The sequence below is a fragment of the Manis pentadactyla genome, chromosome 9, assembly GCF_030020395.1.
Source record: "Manis pentadactyla isolate mManPen7 chromosome 9, mManPen7.hap1, whole genome shotgun sequence".
NCBI lineage: Eukaryota > Metazoa > Chordata > Mammalia > Pholidota > Manidae > Manis > Manis pentadactyla.
In genome coordinates, this window is record NC_080027.1 from 75603003 (window position 1) to 75622623 (window position 19621).

Below are 19621 nucleotides of genomic sequence, written 5' to 3' on the forward strand. Positions count from 1 at the left end.
TCAGGCAGCCAACATTCATCTAATTAGCAAACTAGAGAACTTGGGTCATATTAATTTGTAAGAGAAGGGTTCACAAAAATCTCCAAGGATGTATGTAACAGCGTTTCCATCCTTAATGAAATCAAGAATCAGAATCTGTGCTGCTGGGGGTGAAGGTCGGTTCTGGCTAAAGTCTAAAGTGATTTATTCCTTTCACAAACCCTTCTCTTTCAAGCCTTTCCCCATGAGTTGGGCTGTTGACAGACACCCTGAAGGGAAAGTGGAAGCTTTGAGGCAATTATCTGGATAATCTAGGCCAAGGACATGTTTTTCTTCCCAGGAAACAGCCAGGTAATTGTGACCTGCCCGCAAAATAAAGGGGCTGTTGACCTGGGGCAACCAGTGAATCAATTCAGTAAGAAACTACACACACCCCACTGCCAAAGGGTAAGGCTCCACCTCCTCTCTACAACATTCCATTTTTTTCTGGTCCCAAAACACCTTTGAAAATTTACCTTCTAGTTTCCCAGTTTGCCTCACTTTGAGTTTGCCACCATTCTTGCATTTCTGCCTACATCTCTTTTTTTTTTTTTCCTTTGTCTTATGACTGGAATATTGTGCCAATTCCTCATCTCTTCTCCAAATCCTTCCCAGCTTCCCATACTGGCTCCAATCCTGCCTGCTACATGCAATTGCCCCTATTTCAGGTGATATGGTGAGTTCCTTTCTCTGAGCATACACTATTTACCTGTTCCTATAACTCTGCCTTGAATGTTCAAGGGTTTACCATCATTTTAAGGTGGTTTTAAACATGTTAACATCTTAAACCTTCCCCACTGGCAGAGATGACATGTCTATTTTGTTCCTTTATTTCCTACACTAATTTAATATTGCATAGAGGGTAGATAAATGTAGTACATAAGCACATGTTAACTGCTTGCCTTGGGCTTGCATATGTAAAACTCTGCCCTGTCATTTTTACTAAACTGCTCTGATAACTATATCAATCTTCCTGATCCCATCAGATGCTGTGATAAGCAAGTCCTTTGAAGGTCCACGAAAGAAACAAATGTTTTTAGGGATGTTTATAATCTAGAGTTATAAACAGTTCATGTGAGAACTTGAGAGAGAAAGGCATTTTTTTCAGGGGCTCACAAACATGTCTGGGAGCTACCAAAAAGCCCAGCAATTCTAGCTACTTCCATGGACTTCAGAAATATTTGCAAGTTACCTTTTATGCAGATGGGCTGTTTCCCTGACCACTCGCCGTTCTGCTGGCAAGTTCTCTTCTCATTGCCACTAAGAACATATGAGTTGTTACAAAAGAAGGACACAATGGTGCCAATTTTTGCATGGTGCCCATTGATCAGCCCAGGGCCTCCTGTTATTTTCTTGTACCCATTGACTGGGCCCCCAGGGTCTGAGCAGTTTTGTTCTTCAAGAACTAAAAGAGAAAGGAAAAGGAGGGCTATTAAAAGTCGGAAGCATTCCATTTTAGAATCAAATCTGTTCATGTTTCATTGAATCAAAAATGCAGCGGTTTGGAGCCTGCCAACAATGGCACTCAAGGGAACTACCAAGAGAAAACTCGTAATAGCAAATGCGTGTGTGAAACATGTCTTCCCCTTGCTTTAGTGATTTATTCTTGAATCAAGAAGTATTTCATTCCATATATAAATAAATTTGACACCCCAACAGGCTTGCATACGATCTTGTTCATGTTTTTCTCAAACTGTGATCGCTGGGCAGGCCTGGACAAAATAAAAACATTTCACCTAGATTTGATGACCAGTATTCAAAAGGTATTGTTTTTCACCATTTTATATTACCTTCTTCATTCCCTAAAGCTGGAGCAATTAAACTAGACTATTCAGTTTCCTATTTGGTTGCACCAGGAAAATAGAACTCATTAGACACAAGAGTACATATATGAAATGAACTTAGAGTTTATATTTCATCTCCAGGAAAATCAGTGTGTTGAAAGTTATAGTTAAAAAAATACTTAGAAGATGATAAAAATTCAGAGACACAACAATTTCTCCTTGATCTCCAAATCTAAACACTTAATACTCTTCATTACAAAGATTATTTCTATTCTCTAGCTCATGTTGGACAGCTAGTTAAAGTAGAAACGGCATTACCAGCTATTCTGAGCACTGAACAGGATATTAAATATGTCCTGGAAATATCCCACCAGATAGATAATATATTTTTCCCAGATGGGTTATGGCACAATACTGAATATTACTTGCTTAAGGGTACAGAGTAAGTCCCCTGAAGAACTCAACCTTTAATTACTGAGTCTGGGTACCTATCACTCTGTCAGCCTCCCTAGTCTCTTTTTAATCATTTCCTCTAGACACAGGCTCATCATATAAAACAGCCCCTGTGCAATGCGATTATGCATTTGACATGCTTTTCTTCCTATAAGTGACCCAATTACCTTTCAAGTGATTTATTTGCTTGCCTCCAGGCAAAAAAGAATCTCCATTCACACATTTCTAAAATATTTGAAAACAAAGTTAATCATTACCCTATGTGCAATTTGACAAGGTTGCTAATATTAAGCCAAATTACTGGTTGTCTCCTCTAAGACTGCCTATAAGCCACATGGCAGATGATCTCAGTGAGGTTCTGTATGCTTTTGGGCTCTGGCATCTGAGCAGCTTCCCTGGTGGGTGACTCGCAAACCACATTTTAAGTGTAAAAATGGGACCTCCCTGAGGGAATTTTCTATAAATGCCAAAAAAGCATAGAGAAGGCAATGCACTCTTTGAAGCTTCAGAGCAACTCAGAAAGCCCCAGTGCTTAGATTTCCAGGAATCTGTGATGGGGAAGGAAGAGGCAGAGAAAACAGTCCATGTTGTTTCAGTGATGGGGCTACCTTCTTACAGTATAGACTCACTCAGCGCTGAATAACTCATGCAGCCCAAAAACAACTGGCAGGAAGCTACAGCCTACAATTTCCTCAAAAACATGGTGCGTTACACCTGCAAGTTTTTGAAAATGGAACTCATTGGTAACATAAAAATCAGGACATTTCCCACAGACTTCTGTATTATTGGCCTCTGAAAAAATTTAGATCTGGAAACACCAGGCCTGTATTCCCACATGGCAACAATCAGCTAGCATTGAGAAGTGGCTCCCCGCTTAGAGGAGGGCTGTATTCATCACTGGGCCCTGGGCCACAGACCCGCCCCTACCCCCTGGTAGGGACTGGAATCTGTGGCCAGTTAGCCTATCAAAGGGCTCTGATTTGTGGAATACAAATGTAGTTCCTCATCCGTTCTGAGCTCTTCTTGCTAGATCTCATGGCCAGGAAAACCTGGGTGGTACTTCAGAGCAGACCTGGAATACTGAAAGAAAATGAACTACTCTCTAGCCATATCAGCCTCAGCAGAAGAAATCTCTTCTACTGAAATAAAAGTAATTACTAGCTTGATAGGTGGGTTTTCTTCTCTTGAAGTAAATACTCCCATGGTATACTAGGCTCCCACTGCATGACTTCCTATGTGCAGGATTCTCACAGATCATATTTCTATTACATTTAATGTGGGTTAAACTAGCAGAAACATTGGAAAGTTCTTGAGCCCTTGGAGGTAACAAAGCCTTGGAACAATTCAAGTTCCCTCTTTCACTGAGGAGGCTTTAAAAGAAGACTTAAAGAGAAATTGGCTCAAACTATACCAACAAGTCTATCCAAGGCTGAGAAGTTCTGCCATATTTCTATAATTCTTAGATGCCTACTCTTTTATAGTGTGATATGTCTGAAATCAGGTCTCATGTGTGCTTTCTGTGTGTTACTTATTTACTCCCAACCCCCAGAAAAGCTATAATAAAGCTAACAATGCCTCTTATACTTGACAGGATCTTAGAATGGAGAACTAGTATTTGGTTTTAAGTCATTGTTCATGGAATGCCACCACGATAGAGCCAAATGAGGCTTTAGAGTTAAGGTCGAATGGAAGGCCAGACTATACAGCTAAAATTCAAGAGTTGTACAGACAACAGAAACAGATTTATAAAGGGTCAGTTAGTGTAGTTGGCTGACACTACTTAAAATATACTATGTTCATGAAATAAAGGACAAAATTGAGAACTTCAGTAGAAAATTGCAAACCTTAAGAAATCTAGAACTGAAAACTTACAATGACAGAAATTTAAAACTCAGTTAAATTAATAGTAAATTGATTACAGCTGAAAAGTATTAATAAACTGAAAGAGAACTTGAAAGAAAAAATTCAAAATGAAGCCCAAGAGACAGAAAGGTGAAAAATGTACAGGAAAACATATGGATACAGTGTGAATGGGAAAGTTAATCAATGTAATTGGCACCCCAGAAAGGGAAGAGAGGATGGAGTAAAACCAGTATTTACAGAGATAATAGCTGAAAATTTTCTAAAACTGATCAAAGACATCAGCCCTACAGACTCACAAAGTCCCAAGTCAGATATTTATGAAGAAAACCACACATAGTGATATTACATAAAACTGTCAAAAATCAAAATCAAAGAACATTTTAAGCGGTCAAGTTGTGGAGAGGGATTGGGAAAGCATACTTTAAAGTAATTATAGTCATTATCTCTGACTCGTAACATGAGAATGATTTTTGCTTTTGATACTTTTTTCCCCAAGTTTTATAACCAGAAAATATGACTATAAGTCTGTTGTTTATTATTCTTGTCGCTGTTTGTTATTTTTATTTTTTTAAGTATTAAGCAAAATGGCTCTGGTCCTCCCAGCTAAGCCTATAAACCTAGCATTTAGGATTCCACACCTTTTTTTATGTTTCCATACTCTTTCCACCTCATGTAAATCCCTTTACCATTTTGCATAATCAGAGTAATCTGACTTTCCATGAACTCAGATTTAAATGAGTTCTGTCCCTAGACTCTGGTGGAAAGTAAACGGCTTCCAGAATCAGATAGATATAGGTTCAAACAATCGTTTGGTTCCCCAGTGTCCAGAATAAGCACACAGTATGTGTTCAATAAATCTCCACTGGTGAGTCAAAGGGACAAAGGGAGAAATTTATTCATTTTTCTACTTAATGAACTAGGGCCTGAGAAATTTGCTGAATTTCTCCAAGCCTTGCTTTTCTCATCTGTGAAACAGGATAACAACAGTTATCTGGCTGGGCTGGGTTTGAGGAGGAATTTAAATAACATACAGTCTCCTTTCCTTTGTTTGCCTTGAATTACAAAGCACCCAACTGCTTTTAAAAATCAATTCCTCAAATTCATATATCTTAAAGGAAAACACAAAGAAATCTTAAGGCCCATTATTGGGCCTATTTAAGAATAAAGCTTAGTCCACTCTAATTTCTGGCTTCTCAGTAATGTCTATACATGATGAGCTTCTACACCTGGGTCCAGTGTGTTGAGTCAGACTCTGGGTACCAAAGAAGAACATTCATCTGTTTTAATCCTGCACATTGAAGCCTTAAAATTATATTTCTATGTCGAATATCACTGGGCATTATTCTCTCTTCCCTGTCATTTATTTTCTGCACTTTCAAAGCTGTACCCGCTCCTATGATGCTTTTGAAAAGAATTCTAAGACTTCCTCCATCCATCCTTTTTTCTCCCAGTTTAGACATCTACCTGTTGGGCTCACAGATCATCTGCATCTCATCAGAACATCTCCCCAGGGTTAGATTTCAAAATAATTTCGTTTTTTCTCCCTATGGGTTCTTTTTTTAGAATCCTTTGCATCTCTGCATTCAACAGACTCCTGACTCTTTTCTATTTGATCTTTCAAGGGCTTTGTGTTTGATTTTTCCTCTGTGAGATGGAATTTTTCACACGAAGCCAAGTGAGAATTTAAAACATCTGCATCTTTGGTCTGAGGAAGCATGAGTTTCTTCATCTGCTAAGTAAAATATTCCATCATTAATAATAGCACACTGACCTGTTACTTTTGGGACTCTGTCTGTGGACATAAACATATTAAATTTAGCATGCCCTTACATGTTATTTTGTGAACAAAAACAGTCCTCAGGGGTGTGTTTCTCTGAGATACTGTTTCAGATAAACATCTACCCTTGTCTTCCTATTTTCTTTTTCAGGGCGACAGTATGAGGTGGTCTCCTGGGATACCACTTTACAGAAGGACAAAGCAATGGCATTGTGAACGCTATTGGTGCCCTACCCAGGCACCCTCATATCCCTTTAGCAGGTCAACTTGTACATGTGTGCTTTGCTGCTGAGAGCTGGCACCTGCCACCTGCCCTTGGGCATGAGCATCATCTTCTTTGTATGAAGAGCTGAAAAACGCCTAGACTTTTGTCTCCTCATGCCCACCCCAGGGCTGCCTATAGCATGTCTGATAAGTATGGAAGTACAAATGCCCACTCCTGTTCCTTGGGGTGTCACTTATACTCCTCAGCACCCTGGAGGTTCAGGCTGAGTCTGGGAGTTCCACTGAAATCACTCTTGCTTGGTTCCTTTCTTCCTCTTTCCTATCTTGCTTCCCAAACTCTCTTACTAGTTGACACTGGGAGTACTCCCTTTAATAAATGAGGTCCCATATGCATGACTCAGGGTATAGTTTGGCGAACTAACCTAAGACAGCTCTGCTGTTTTTCTTAGCCTTGGGCCTCAGGGTCCCTTACTCCCCCACCCCGCCCACCCCACGGCAGCACTGCTGGGAGGTGGCAAGACGCCAGAGACGCACTTGTCTCAGCCCTAGGCATTTGAGCCCTGCATGTCTTTCAGCACCCCTGGGAGACCTTGGGGAGGATGGCTGGCAGGGCAACTAAGGCTAGATCTTATCAGAGGGCCTCCAACCTCCACTGATACCCTCAGGCTCCAGCCCAGCCCCACAGCAACACAGCTGTTTTACCTGAAAGGATCAAGTGCTCTGAGACAGTAGGTTTCCCCAAGCTAAACAGTGTGGATCCAGAACCCACCATTCAAGGATTCTCCCTGGTTAAATGGTCATCTCTGTGTCAACAGTTCTGTCTAGCACCACAGAGGGAGCTTGAATTCCAACAAATCCCCAATAGTTATTCTTAGCAGAAGCATCTAAATTAGGACCTGGTTCCATTTCACCCAGCTTCCTACTTGCAGATTAAGAGGTTTTCTTTCAGACAACACAGCAAGGTAAGTGGTATCAATCCAGTTCATTCCCTTGTACCTGATGAAATCTTCACTGCAATTCAGAACAATCAACTGCTAGGGCTGGCTAGTATTTGCTGAGACCTAATACCCCATTCAAATTCACTTAATGCCCCCATGATTACCTTTATTCCTTGGTTAGGGTCTTAAGTTCTGATGTAGTATTTGAAGCAAAGTTAAGACAGGCCCTAGTCATTTACGATGAATTGGTGCTAATGAAAAAAAAATACATATATATGTATCTACAACAATAATAACATTGCACATATATACACAATAAGATATATAGATATCTTTATATATATATGAATATATATATATATACATATATATATATTTTGGATCAGATACTGTCTGTGTAAAGTCAGGGAGATTTTTACAGCCCTGGGGTCTAGAGGAGGCACCAACAATAACTGACTGTGAATTTTTCACAAGCATGAATTGTGTGTCTTTGAGTTGAATTTAAGTTGATTTAATGCAAGTAAAGTTATGTCTTTTTCTCCCCGGATCAGTACTCAGAGATTTTTACTCAAAATAAGGTCACTGAGATGACCAGGTCTAGGTCTCCAAGAAATGGACATGATGGTGCAGACATCAGGGGGCATATCAGGATGATGTGGAGACGTATGTAGGAAAGCAGCTCTTCAGTACACACAAATAATGCCACTTTTTCTGTGTCCTCTGTTCAGATCAATTACACTGAATATGAAAAATGGAAGCCCACACTTTCACACTTTCCATCCCTAATTTAGGGAGTGGATTCACCTCCCCATCCCCCTCATAATCACAAAACTGAGGAGGCAGATCACAGCTGTAGCAAGAAAACAGACTTCTTCCATTATATTGCTATCCATCAGTATGTCCTTGTTCACAAAAATATCTTTTTATGAATGAATCTAGAATTTCATTATGACACACACCACACACCCATGAGTATTTATCTCTCCTTTTGCTCTGGTCTCAAAGCTCTAAGTTCAATCCTGGAGACAAGATCTATAAAAAGCCCCGAGGAGCCAAAAGAACCCAATCACTGCTTTGCCTTTGCAAGCCCCGCGTGTCTCTCTATGGGGAAAGACCGGTACACTGTAGTAGGCTATTGATTTCATTAATTTTCTTGCACCACATATTTAATGAGTGCCTCCCTGTGCCCAGCAGAACAAGTCACTGGCAAATGTTTTTCTGTATCTTTAACATGGAAAAATTTTCATTTAAACCCAGAAATAAAAGTGGTATCAGTTAAGGCTTATTTTACTACAGTACTTGAGGCATCTCAAGGCTCTCCCCAGCTTCACTTAAGCACTTATTTAAAAAATGATTTGGGGACTTCTTTCTAATTAGTTTTTTCAGAGGTCAGACTTTTACCAAACAATATATATATATTGTTTATATAATATATATATATTATATATATATATATATTAATATCTATGTATCTTATTTTGTATATATGTGTGTAATGTTGTTGTTGTAGATACATATATGTGTATTTTTTTTCATTAGCACCAATTCATCCTAAATAACTAGGGCCTGTCTTAACTTTGCTTCAAATATTACATCAGAACTTAAGACCCTAACCAAGGAATAAAGGTAATCATGGGGGCATTAAGTGAATTTGAATGGGGTATTAGGTCTCAGCAAATACTAGCCAGCCCTAGCAATTGATTGTTCTGAATTGCAGTGAAGATTTCATCACGTACAAGGGAATGAACTGGATTGATACCACTTATCTTGCTGTGTTGTCTGAAAGAAAACCTCTTAATCTGCAGGTGGGAAGCTGGATGAAGGAACCAGGTCCTAATTTAGGTGCTTCTACTAAGAATAACCATAGGGGATTTGTTGGAATTCAAGCTCCCAGGTTTATCACATTTATGTTCCCTCTGTGGTGTTAGAGAGAACTGTTGACACAGAGTTACCATTTAACCAGGGCACATATTTCAGTTCATGCAATGTGACCAGTCAATCAAGGGCACAATCATGAAAGATATATCAATTCTTTGGTCTAACACTGGATCTTTTAAAGTCAACAATACAGACGATCATATTGTAAGCATCCTTCAGAAAATGTAATTTGACCATGTTATTCAACATTGGTTAAAGGTTTACCTAACATTTTAAAGAAATAACCAAATAGTGATCATCTGACCTGACCTCTAGCCCTCTACTAAGTTAGCCCTTTAAAGAAATACTTCAATGAAATGTCTTAGATTGAGTTCCCCCAGAAGCAGGGTGTGAGATAGAGATAGGAGTGCAAATAGTTTATTGAGGTAATAGTTTATTATATGATCCCAGGAAGGACTAAAATTCGTTTGGGGAAAATGAGACAGGGAAGTTCACATTGTCAAGCAAGTCACCACTGGGGCAACTGGAGCTCAATGCCATTGGGAACCTGGGAGCCAGTGTAGACCCTGCCTTAGAGTTAGCATACCCAAGGAGCAAGAGATTTGAGTTACTACCAGCTGCCATCAATCATTTGTTGAAGGAGGAGATAAGCATCAATTCCCCAACACCTACAGTCTGCCCACAAATGGGAGAGAGTGGATTCAGAGCTGGAGAAAGCCCTTGGGAAGGGCTGCTGGAGCATGGAGTTGGAAGCCCATGGGTCAGCATACAGAGCAATGGTGGAAGCATATAAAGCCCAGCTACCTTTTTTTCCCCTCAGGGGAGGTAGAAGGATCTAGTTTTCAGAAATGTTAAGTACAAGGTTAAACTTCTGTTATTTACAAAACTGAAGTGGAAAGCATTTCTGCAGCCCCCATCATTAAATAAGGAGAGGAAAACAGTAGGAGTTATAATAAAATGGACTTGTGTTCCCTTTCATTTAATATACAAGTAGAGCCATACCATGGACAGTATTTCTCATTTTGCCTTTGCTGCCAGGAATCAGAGACATGTGAGGATGATCACTTCATTTGATGCAGATGTTGAAGATCAATTTAACTCATCCCATCTAGTATTCTCCTTTGCTTGTTCTTGCCCTGCTTCTACATTACTTTGCTTCATTTTAATTACTGTTGTTCATACCCTGCTTGCCTTCAGAAATGGTTTGATATCATTTACAAAGTTGCACATTAAAAAGCACCCTTTTTTTCTCAAATTTTATATTTGTAATGAAATATTTATGGTAGCCAGAGAGCCACATGACGGGCGGGGATCGGGGGACTAAGTCAGGGTAAAATTCTGTCTCTTTAATAGGAACTAGGTTTCAGAGCTATAAGATTATCTGAGAAATTCGGCAAAGACAATGAATCCAAAGTCAGTAAAATCCATTCCTCCATTATCCAGCTGGTGGCAGGTAGTGGAAGAAGGTTAGTCTCAATTCCTAGCACAGTCTTGGAATCCACACATTCTAGCTCCTCACCAAAATCAAGGAAACAATTTGTGACAGAATTTCAGTTCTGGTTGGAAAGTCATTAACTTTCTCATTGGAGCCTTGTTCCTTCTGGAAACCTGACTTCACACAAAACCCAGAAATAACCATTGGATGAATGGGTCACCTGTGGGTCACGGTTAGGGTACGGGTGCTCATCATTCCTCAGTTTTGTCTGTCAACAGATATTTGAGTTTGGTGCCTCTGAATATGTTTTACTTTAAAAAGAGCTTCCCCAACCAGGAATAATGAATGACACCAGCGGGTGATGTAATCCCAACTAAAACCCCTTTTTATCCCTTTCCAGCCAATGGAATTCTGCCCCCCTGATGTTTTCCTGTCCTCTGCGGCTGTGAATGAGACAGTATCCATGATTGGAATACACAGACTGCTGTGCATTCATCTGACAGCAATTTGGGGGCTGAGGCTGATAATTAGCTGTTTGATCTTTTTTTTTATTTATTTTTTTATTTTGGTATCATTAATCTACAATTACAGAAAGAACATTATGTTTACTAGGTTCCCCCCTTCACCAAGTCCCCCCCACCTACCCCTTCACAGTCACTGTCCATCTGCGTAGTAAGATGCTGTAAAATCACTACTTGTCTTCTCTGTGTTGCATAGCCCTCCCCGTGTCCCCCACACACTATACATGCTAATCGTAATGCCCTCTTTCTTTTTCCCCACCCTTATCCCTCCCTTCCCACCCATCCTCCCCAGTCCCTTTCCCTTTGGTAACTATTAGTCCATTCTTGGGTTCTGTGATTCTGCTGCTGTTTTGTTCCTTCAGTTTTCCCTTGTTCTTATACTCCACATATGAGTGAAATCATTTGGTACTTGTCCTTCTCCGCTTGGCTTATTTCACTGAGCACAATACCCTCTAGCTCCTTCCATGTTGTTGCGAATGGTAGGATCCGCTTTTTTCTTATGGCTGCGTAATATTCCATTGTGTATATGTACCACATATTCTTTATCCATTCATCTACTGATGGACATTTAGGTTGCTTCCATATCTTGGCTATTGTAAACAGTGCAGCGATAAACATAGGGGTGTATCTGTCTTTTTCAAACTGGAGTGCTGCATTCTTAGGGTAAATTCCTAGGAGTGGAATTCCTGGGTCAAATGGTATTTCTATTTTGAGCATTCTGAGGAACCTCCATACTGCTTTCCACAATGGTTGAACTAATTTACATTCCCACCAGGAGTGTAGGAGGGTTCCCCTTTCTCCACAACCTCGCCAACATTTGTTGTTGTTTGTCTTTTGGATGGTAGCCATCCTTACTGGTGTGACATGATATCTCATTGTGGTTTTAATTTGCATTTCTCTGATAACAAGCGATGTGGAGCATCTTTTCATGTGCCTGTTGGCCATCTGGATTTCTTCTTTAGAGAACTGTCTATTCAGCTCCTCTGCCCATTTTTTAAATTGGATTATTTGCTTTTTGTTTGTTGAGGCGTGTGAGCTCTTTATATATTTTGGATGTCAATCCTTTATTGGATCTGTCATTTATGAATATGTTCTCCCATACTGTAGGATACCTTTTTGTTCTATTGATGGTGTCCTTTGCTGTACAGAAGCTTTTTAGCTTGATATAGTCCCACTTGTTCATTTTTGCCTTTGTTTCCCTTGCCTGGGGAGATATGTTCATGAAGAAGTCACTCATGTTTATGTCCATGAGATTTTTGCCTATGTTTTTTTCTAAGAGTTTTATGGTTTCATGACTTACATTCAGGTTTTTGATCCATTTTGAATTTACTTTTGTGTATGGGGTTAGACAGTGATCCAATTTCATTCTCTTACATGTAGCTGTCCAGTTTTGCCAGCACCATCTGTTGAAGAGACTGTCATTTCCCCATTGTATGTCCATGGCTCCTTTATCATATATTAATTGGCCATATATGTTTGGGTTAATGTTCCACTGGTCTGTGGCTCTGTTATTGTGCCAGTACCAAATTGTCTTGTTTACTGTGGCTTTGTAGTAGAACTTGAAGTTGGGGAGCGAGATGCCCCCCACTTTATTCTTCCTTCTCAGGATTGCTTTGGCTATTTGGGGTCTTTGGCGGTTCCATATGAATTTTTGAACTATTTGTTCCAGTTCATTGAAGAATGCTGTTGGTAATTTGATAGGGATTGCATCGAATCTGTATATTGCTTTGGGCAGGATGGCCATTTTGATGATATTAATTCTTCCTAGCCAAGAGCATGGGATGAGTTTCCATTTGTTAGTGACCCCTTTAATTTCTCAAGAGTGTCTTGTAGTTTTCAGGGTATAGGTCTTTCACTTCCTTGGTTAGGTTTATTCCTAGGTATTTTATTCTTTTTGATGCTATTGTGAATGGAATTGTTTTCCTGATTTCTCTTTCTATTAGTTCATTGTTAGTGTATAGGAAAGCTACAGATTTCTGTGTGTTAATTTTGTATCCTACAACTTTGCTGAATTCCAATATTAGTTCTACTAGTTTTGCAGTGGAGTCTTTAGGGTTTTTTATGTACAATATCATGTCATCTGCAAATAGTGACAGTTTGACTTCTTCTTTACCAATCTGGATTCCTTATATTTCTTTGTTTTGTCTGATTGCCGTGGCTAGGACCTCCAGTACCACGTTGAATAACAGTGGGGAGAGTGGGCATCCCTGTCTTGTTCCCGATCTCAGAGGAAAAGCTTTCAGCCTCTTGCTGTTCAGTATGATGTTAGCTGTGGGTTTAGCTATTTGATCTTTATTTGTATTGTTCTGGGCTCCTGGTACATTGTCTTTCAGAAAGCACTCTTCCTGTGTTTGGATGGCCTATTTAATTAGACAGCTGAAACTTCCTGTGCCCAAGAGACAGGTCAACTTTGAAAAATGTTCAGAAAGCCCTGGTCATTTTACTTTTATTCAAAATCAATCCGCCATATTCTCATTTCATACAATAGATGAGTAACTTCTATACCTGATAGAAACTTCACTATGCTCTACCTAGTGTATCTTCTCAGGAATAGTCTCGTTGGAACTTTCTGAGTCAGTTCCTGGGGGTAGGGATGGGAGGTGGGTCATAATGCTCAGCTACTGGGGACAATGTCCTCCAGTGGTATTCATAGTCAATTTCTCAAAATATAAGAAATGCTTACCACAAGTATGACCCAAACTGGGAAATTCTGTTCTGCCTAGTCTAGGATGAAAAAAATGACCTTGCAGAAGGGTCCTGGGCTGCTGAACACATTTGAGCCCTAAGAGATTCTGCCCATTTAGTAATTCTCATCACCACCATCACCAATACCAAAGGCCTTACTAGGGGAAGCTGTAGGCAGGAACTGTGCAGATGTGAAGTTCTCTGCACTTGGTAAAGGCCGAGATTGGAATTGATTTATGGTTTCTGCCAAACAGAAAGAAAACATAGATTGTATAGGCCTGCCATTTTTTCCCAGTGCCTGGTAACAGATACCCAGCAAAGTTCAGATGGAAGAATCTGGGCGGGGGAGGATGATCGTACCTATGCCATGGGGAGGCTGTGGCAGTTAAATGAGACAGTGTCACATGAAGCACACAGCCTGGCCTATGATGAGAACAGAGATAACAGCTACTGTTTTTGTTTTTAAAATGATGAGATGTCAGTAAGGTCTTGTATTTTGCAAAGAGGAAGATTTTATCTTCTCAAGCAGGGTGGGGGACAGGTTAGTGAATGCTCCACAAGGCCAAAGCCTTTAAGGAAAAGTAGTGGCTCTACAGCCTTTGTCAAGGGGCTGGAGTCAGTCTCTGGGTTCACGATGTCGGGGAGGTTTGTGTCCTTCAGAAGCTAATTCTGCTTTTCTATCACGTTCTTCTACCATTCGCATCCTCCTCCCTCCTCCCTTGGTGGGCATATACCCCATCCCAGCTCTACTGGATCACTGCTTACCCCAGAACAAAAGTAAAACCTGCCTCCTGCATGAAGTGCTGCCTCAGTGACCTCATCTGCCAGAATGAAAACCAAGAGGGGCCTGCCAGGTAGCAGGCAAGTGGGGGCAAATTCCTGGTGAAATGATGGTGGGTCTGGCCCTTTCTGTGCTGGCGGATGCTCTCTCCTGAGCTCTTGCAGACTTCAAAGTTGATAACGTGGCCTCACCTGTCCTCTTGTTAGCTGGCTAGACTGCTATCCATAATGAAATTAATTGTTGACTAGTAAAATCCACCCCTTATATGCCCACCGCCAAGCACCTTACCCTGAATGAGACACAGCAGTGCTTTGGATAAGAGGCCGTAGGCCCATGGAGCCCATCAGAGTGAGTGCTAAAATGTCACCTGGTCTATGCAGATTCAGGTTCACCCAACAAGGAATGGTTCAAATGAAAAGGACACTTTTCCCTTGAATTATGAAAACAAATGAATATCTTGATAACTACTCAAGGGCAGCTTCTACTGTGTTCAGTGACAGCTTTTACTTTACAGATCTTAATCCAAATGGACGACATCCCTCTAAACCTACCAAGAAGGATGTCAGGGGTTCATGTCCATGTTAGGTAGGGAGAGAAGAAGGTGGGCCGGGCATCCGGAGGTGCGTAAGAAGCTAGCAGTCTGCTAGCTGACACTCTTCCTAGGGGTCCCCAATCTCTGAAGGCTCTGGGTTGTCAAGTACTTGTGGGTGACAACTATGGATTTGCACAGACTCTTTTGCCCTATCTCTCTAATAAATGTATAAGTGACGCTGTGGAGCTCCAGGCTCCTACATGACCACCAGGGCCCACCACATGTTAAATGAGTGATGTTAAAAAAACCCATGAGAAAAAGGGGGGCTGACCAGAAAATGTGATGCTTGGGCAACCTGGGCCAGAGTATCCAAATCCAGTTCCTCCCAACGTGACCCCATTTGTCATTCCTAACAGCGCCGTATCTGGACTGTCCAGGCTACACAGGCTCCCCATCCCTCAGGCCCAAGGTGGGCTCTTCTCCTGGGATCCAGGATGCCTTTATGATAAAGGCAGTGTCTTGCCTTTTAAACCCAGGTCTTTCTTGCTTGTATGCAAGAGTAGTGGAGGCAATACTTAGTGTCTGGCCTCGATTTGGGAAGAGCAGTTCACAGAGGAAACTGAGAAAGTTGTGGAAGAAATTTCTTAAACTCTGGAGCCCTGAGAAAGGCTTGTCATAAAAGCATATAGTTTGCAGAAACTGGACTATTGCCCTAAGGCCTTATCTGGACAATCCCGATACCAATGCTGTTAACAAGGGGCCAGAAGTAGTAAGAAGAATAGTGTCTCCCATTACTCAACTCAGTGTCTTGTGTGGATTGTTTCATTCCATCCCCACAAACACTCGGAGAAGTATTTGGTGTTTGCTCATAAGAGTTTTAATGACTTGTTGAAGACTACCTGGCCAGTAAATTGCAGGCTCAGAGCCAAACCAAGGTCTTTCTGACCACAAAGGCCAAACTATTCACCCCAGGGTGCACCCCCTCACTATGGACAAAGGTGCATCTGTCTTCCATAGTTAAGGATAAGATAGGCCTTTAGAGCTGTGAAAAAGCCAGTAAACAATTCTATTTTTACAATGCCTCACCTGAGAGACCTAGAACAATCGGCATTAATCCCACCAAGCCCCAGCACATTATTTATCTGTGACAAGAGAAGAGCAAGTGTGGCCTACTGGGGGTCTCAGCACATTCTCACTGCATCAGTCTTCATGTTTCCCCAAAAACCCTAAGTTCCTAATCACTTATTCTGAGGAGAACATGGTTCGTCCCTTTGAAGTTAAAGTATAGAGTGTGCCTCTCATCTCGGACCGAGTTTCTCCCAGTCCTTGGGACAGGCTAGTGGGAAATCTTGTGATGCTCTAAAGCCCAAATGAACCCAGATTCACAGTTTTTCTTTAATTGGTGGAAGCCGACTTGTTTTGTTCAAAGGCGCGTCGGAGCCTGCAGTGTGAGCATTGTGCCCCCAGATTTAGCCTGTTTCATCAGCCTTCATTAGGATGCAGGGAGGATACCTTAGCATCGTCAATTGGGCCAGAGGAACAAAGGCAACATGGAAATTGGAGCGGGGCAATGAATCCCTCACTCTCCACTTTTTCAAAACAAGATTCCAACCATTTACTTGTGAACTTATTTTGTCCTTGGGCTCCCTACAAAGAAACAGGAAACTTCAGAGGGAAAAAGGGGCCCCAGTTTCTTACATGGTGGCCCAGGAAGGCTGGGGGTCACGGAGGGTGCTGGCAAGAGCTAGCTTAGCCCCAGAGCTGAGGCGGGGGCCACTCCCATTCCTGGGCTCTCAGAGGAGGTCCCCTGGGAACTGGGAGAAGTTGTTCCTCCTTGGGAAACAACTTAAGAGAGACCAGGGGGCAGTAGCCCTTAAAGACACTCCTGGAGGCTCTCACACCCTCCTGATGATCAGCCACACCTGCACTGACAGTTTCTTAGTCTTCAAGGGTCACCCCAGGAAGTCCCAACCTGAAATCACCCCTCAGACCCATTCATTTGCCTTGGAAAATAAATCCATTTCCAGCTTGACAAGAATAGACCTGAGATCCTGAAATGCAGGTTATAATTCTTATTTTGAGGGCTGGTGTTTATAATGGCTTCTTGCAAATTACTAAAACCTTTTAGTTACCATTTTGGCAATGGCTCTCAAACATTTAAATATCTGTATGCTTTGATCAATTCAACATCTAGGAATTTATCCTACAAAAATATTTCTGTGTGTGTGTGAACTAAGAAATAGATGTTAGGATATTCATTGCAGCTCTCTTCATAATAATGAAATATGACAAAAAGTTCATCTTAGAGTAGCAGATTAGTCAGCAATCATTTTTTCAAATGAGGTAGACCAACATGGATCACCTAGAAAGAATAGCGATGATATGGGCAGTGAAAACAGCAACTTGAAAAACTGTATGTGTACTTTAATCCACTTGTGTTTAAAATGAATTTTCTCAGTCATGGCATGACTGATATTTGGGGCAGGTAACTCTTTATGGTGGGGGCTGCCCTGTGCCCTGCAGGGTGTTGAGCAAAATCCCTGGCCTCTACCCCTAGATGCCAGTAGCACCCTCCCCCTGCAATCAGGAGAACCAGCTGTGTTTCCAGACATTGCCAAAAGTCCCCGGTGCATGGGGTCAGGGGCAAAACTGCCCCCAGTTGAGAACCACTGCTTTTAAATAATGACATGTAGACAATGTAGGTTTGCACATCATAGAACAAAGTTTGGAAGGTCACTCACCAAGTTAACAGTGATTCCACTGGGAACCAGGACTGGCCAGGGAAACAGTGTTCTCTTTTCATTTGAAACACCTCTGAACTCTAATTATTTTTACAAGTATATATTTCTTCTGTAAGTAAATAGAAAATCTATTTCTATCCCTCTTACACTTAAGCACATATATATAAAGACAAACATATATAGAAAGAAAATAAAAAGAATAGCTTATGCCAAGAGACAGCTGATCAGGATTCTCTTTGGAAATGGGAGACAGGTGGGCCTGACCTGGGAAGGACAGTCCTTTGAGAGGACTTCATGAGGTGTGATGGTATAACCAGAGCTTATCAATCAGTCATCTGGAGTCCCACCAAGCCATGTGGCAAGAGCCACATCTGAGAGATTGTGGACCACATGGGCAATGTGGAATTCAAAGCCTCTAGTTTTGAACTTGATGGAGACTAGTGTCTTAACACCCTCTGCCTCAAATCCTTTGTATACTGAAAGGAGAATGCATCTTTCCATGAAGACTTCAGGAGGGTAGATCAATAAAGTATATATGAAATGGTTTCCCATCATTAGATTTGGTACCACATAAATAAAAGATGGAATTTTCATTAATATTTGCTTTGGTGCTTTTAAAGCTATTTTGTAGAACAAGTGCCTAATCCAATTTGGGCATTTCAATGTCTGGAGATACCCAGAATGCTTGGGTTTCTTGTTAATTTTAAAGAAGTTTCCTCCAGGGAAATTTTTCCAGTTCATGCATATACTCATGAGGGAAACAATAAAGTAAATCTTCTTTTTTTTCCTTAGCTGACAGACTTCTCTGGAAAATGGTTAGGGTTTGTTCAGAAATTACAAGATAAACTGCCACAGCCAATTTTTGTGATGCTTCCCTCATTGAATTAGCTGGAACTCATGCTGAATTTCCTAGAAGGAAAAACAAACCTAAATCTTATAGAAAATAATAAAACATTTGGCCCCTCCCATTGATGCCAGCAAAGGACATATCAGATATCCCCTACCAATGTCTTCACCCAGTTACAACTATTGGGCACTAAGGGAGTTGTGATTTTTGAATGACATTGGGAAAAGTGGCTAGAAAGAATTCTCTTGTCCATCTCTGTTGGTGTTTTGAGACCAAAAGTGATTTGAGAGAGTTTGTGACTCAAGTTATAAATCAGTTCATAATGACGTATCTTACATTCTTTTCATTGTGCTTATTTGTTTTGCTCTATTTTATTCTGGATAGAATGACAGGGTGAGAAATCAATATTTTGCTCATAAGTTACTATTTAATATATTAGTCACATCCTTTGGACCAATTTCTTTTCTCTCCCTGATTGGACCCAGCTTCTTAAAGGCATTTTGGCTTATTTGGCAATATTTTCCTTCTTTCCAATATTACCTCTGTTTATCAAAACCCTTATATTGTGCAGTCAGTTCATCAAGATATCAAGTCCTCCCTTTTTTAGTTTCCTCCTCTTAATCTAAAGGGTAAAGTTTAGGATTTACCATTGTCAAGACTCTAGGACCACTCTATACACAAATTCTTAAAACAGAGAGAAAGCAACAATTCTCTTCTCTGCTTGCACACAACACAACAGGCTCAAACAAGGCAGGATCATGACACAGAACTTCTAAGTGTGCAGCATAATCACAGCCAGGTCAGCTCTGCATGGACAAAGCAAGGGATGCTTTTAGTGGAATACAATGGCACACTCAAGGACACACTACTGTGGCCACAGCTTCCGTTTATATTGATTGCAAGGAAAATCAGTGAAATTAACTGAAAAATGTATGAACTTCCTAGAGTACTAGCAGACCAGGCCCCTTCTAGGGTGACCCCAAAGTACCTGTACATGCCAGCTAGAAGTGACTGCAGCAGACGTGGGTAATGCTCCATCCTCGAGGTCTTTTCACTACTTCTTTTGGGCCCCTGTCTCCCCCTCCTCCATATTGTTGTACTCCAAAGGTCTGTGCCAGTGATGTCTTTGACTGCTCACAGGCT

The 19621-nt window shown here is 41.0% G+C and overlaps 1 protein-coding gene across 5 annotated transcripts in view; it reads right to left on the minus strand.

Annotated features, from left to right (window-relative positions):
* PAMR1 (peptidase domain containing associated with muscle regeneration 1) overlaps positions 1 to 19621 on the minus strand; it is a 158051-nt gene that overhangs the window by 7536 nt on the left and 130894 nt on the right. For all 5 annotated transcript variants that reach the window (XM_057507555.1, XM_057507558.1, XM_057507557.1 and 2 more), the window contains exon 7: positions 1211 to 1423. In XM_057507555.1, coding sequence (XP_057363538.1) covers positions 1211 to 1423 — 213 coding nt within the window. The remainder of the gene's footprint in view (positions 1 to 1210; positions 1424 to 19621) is intronic.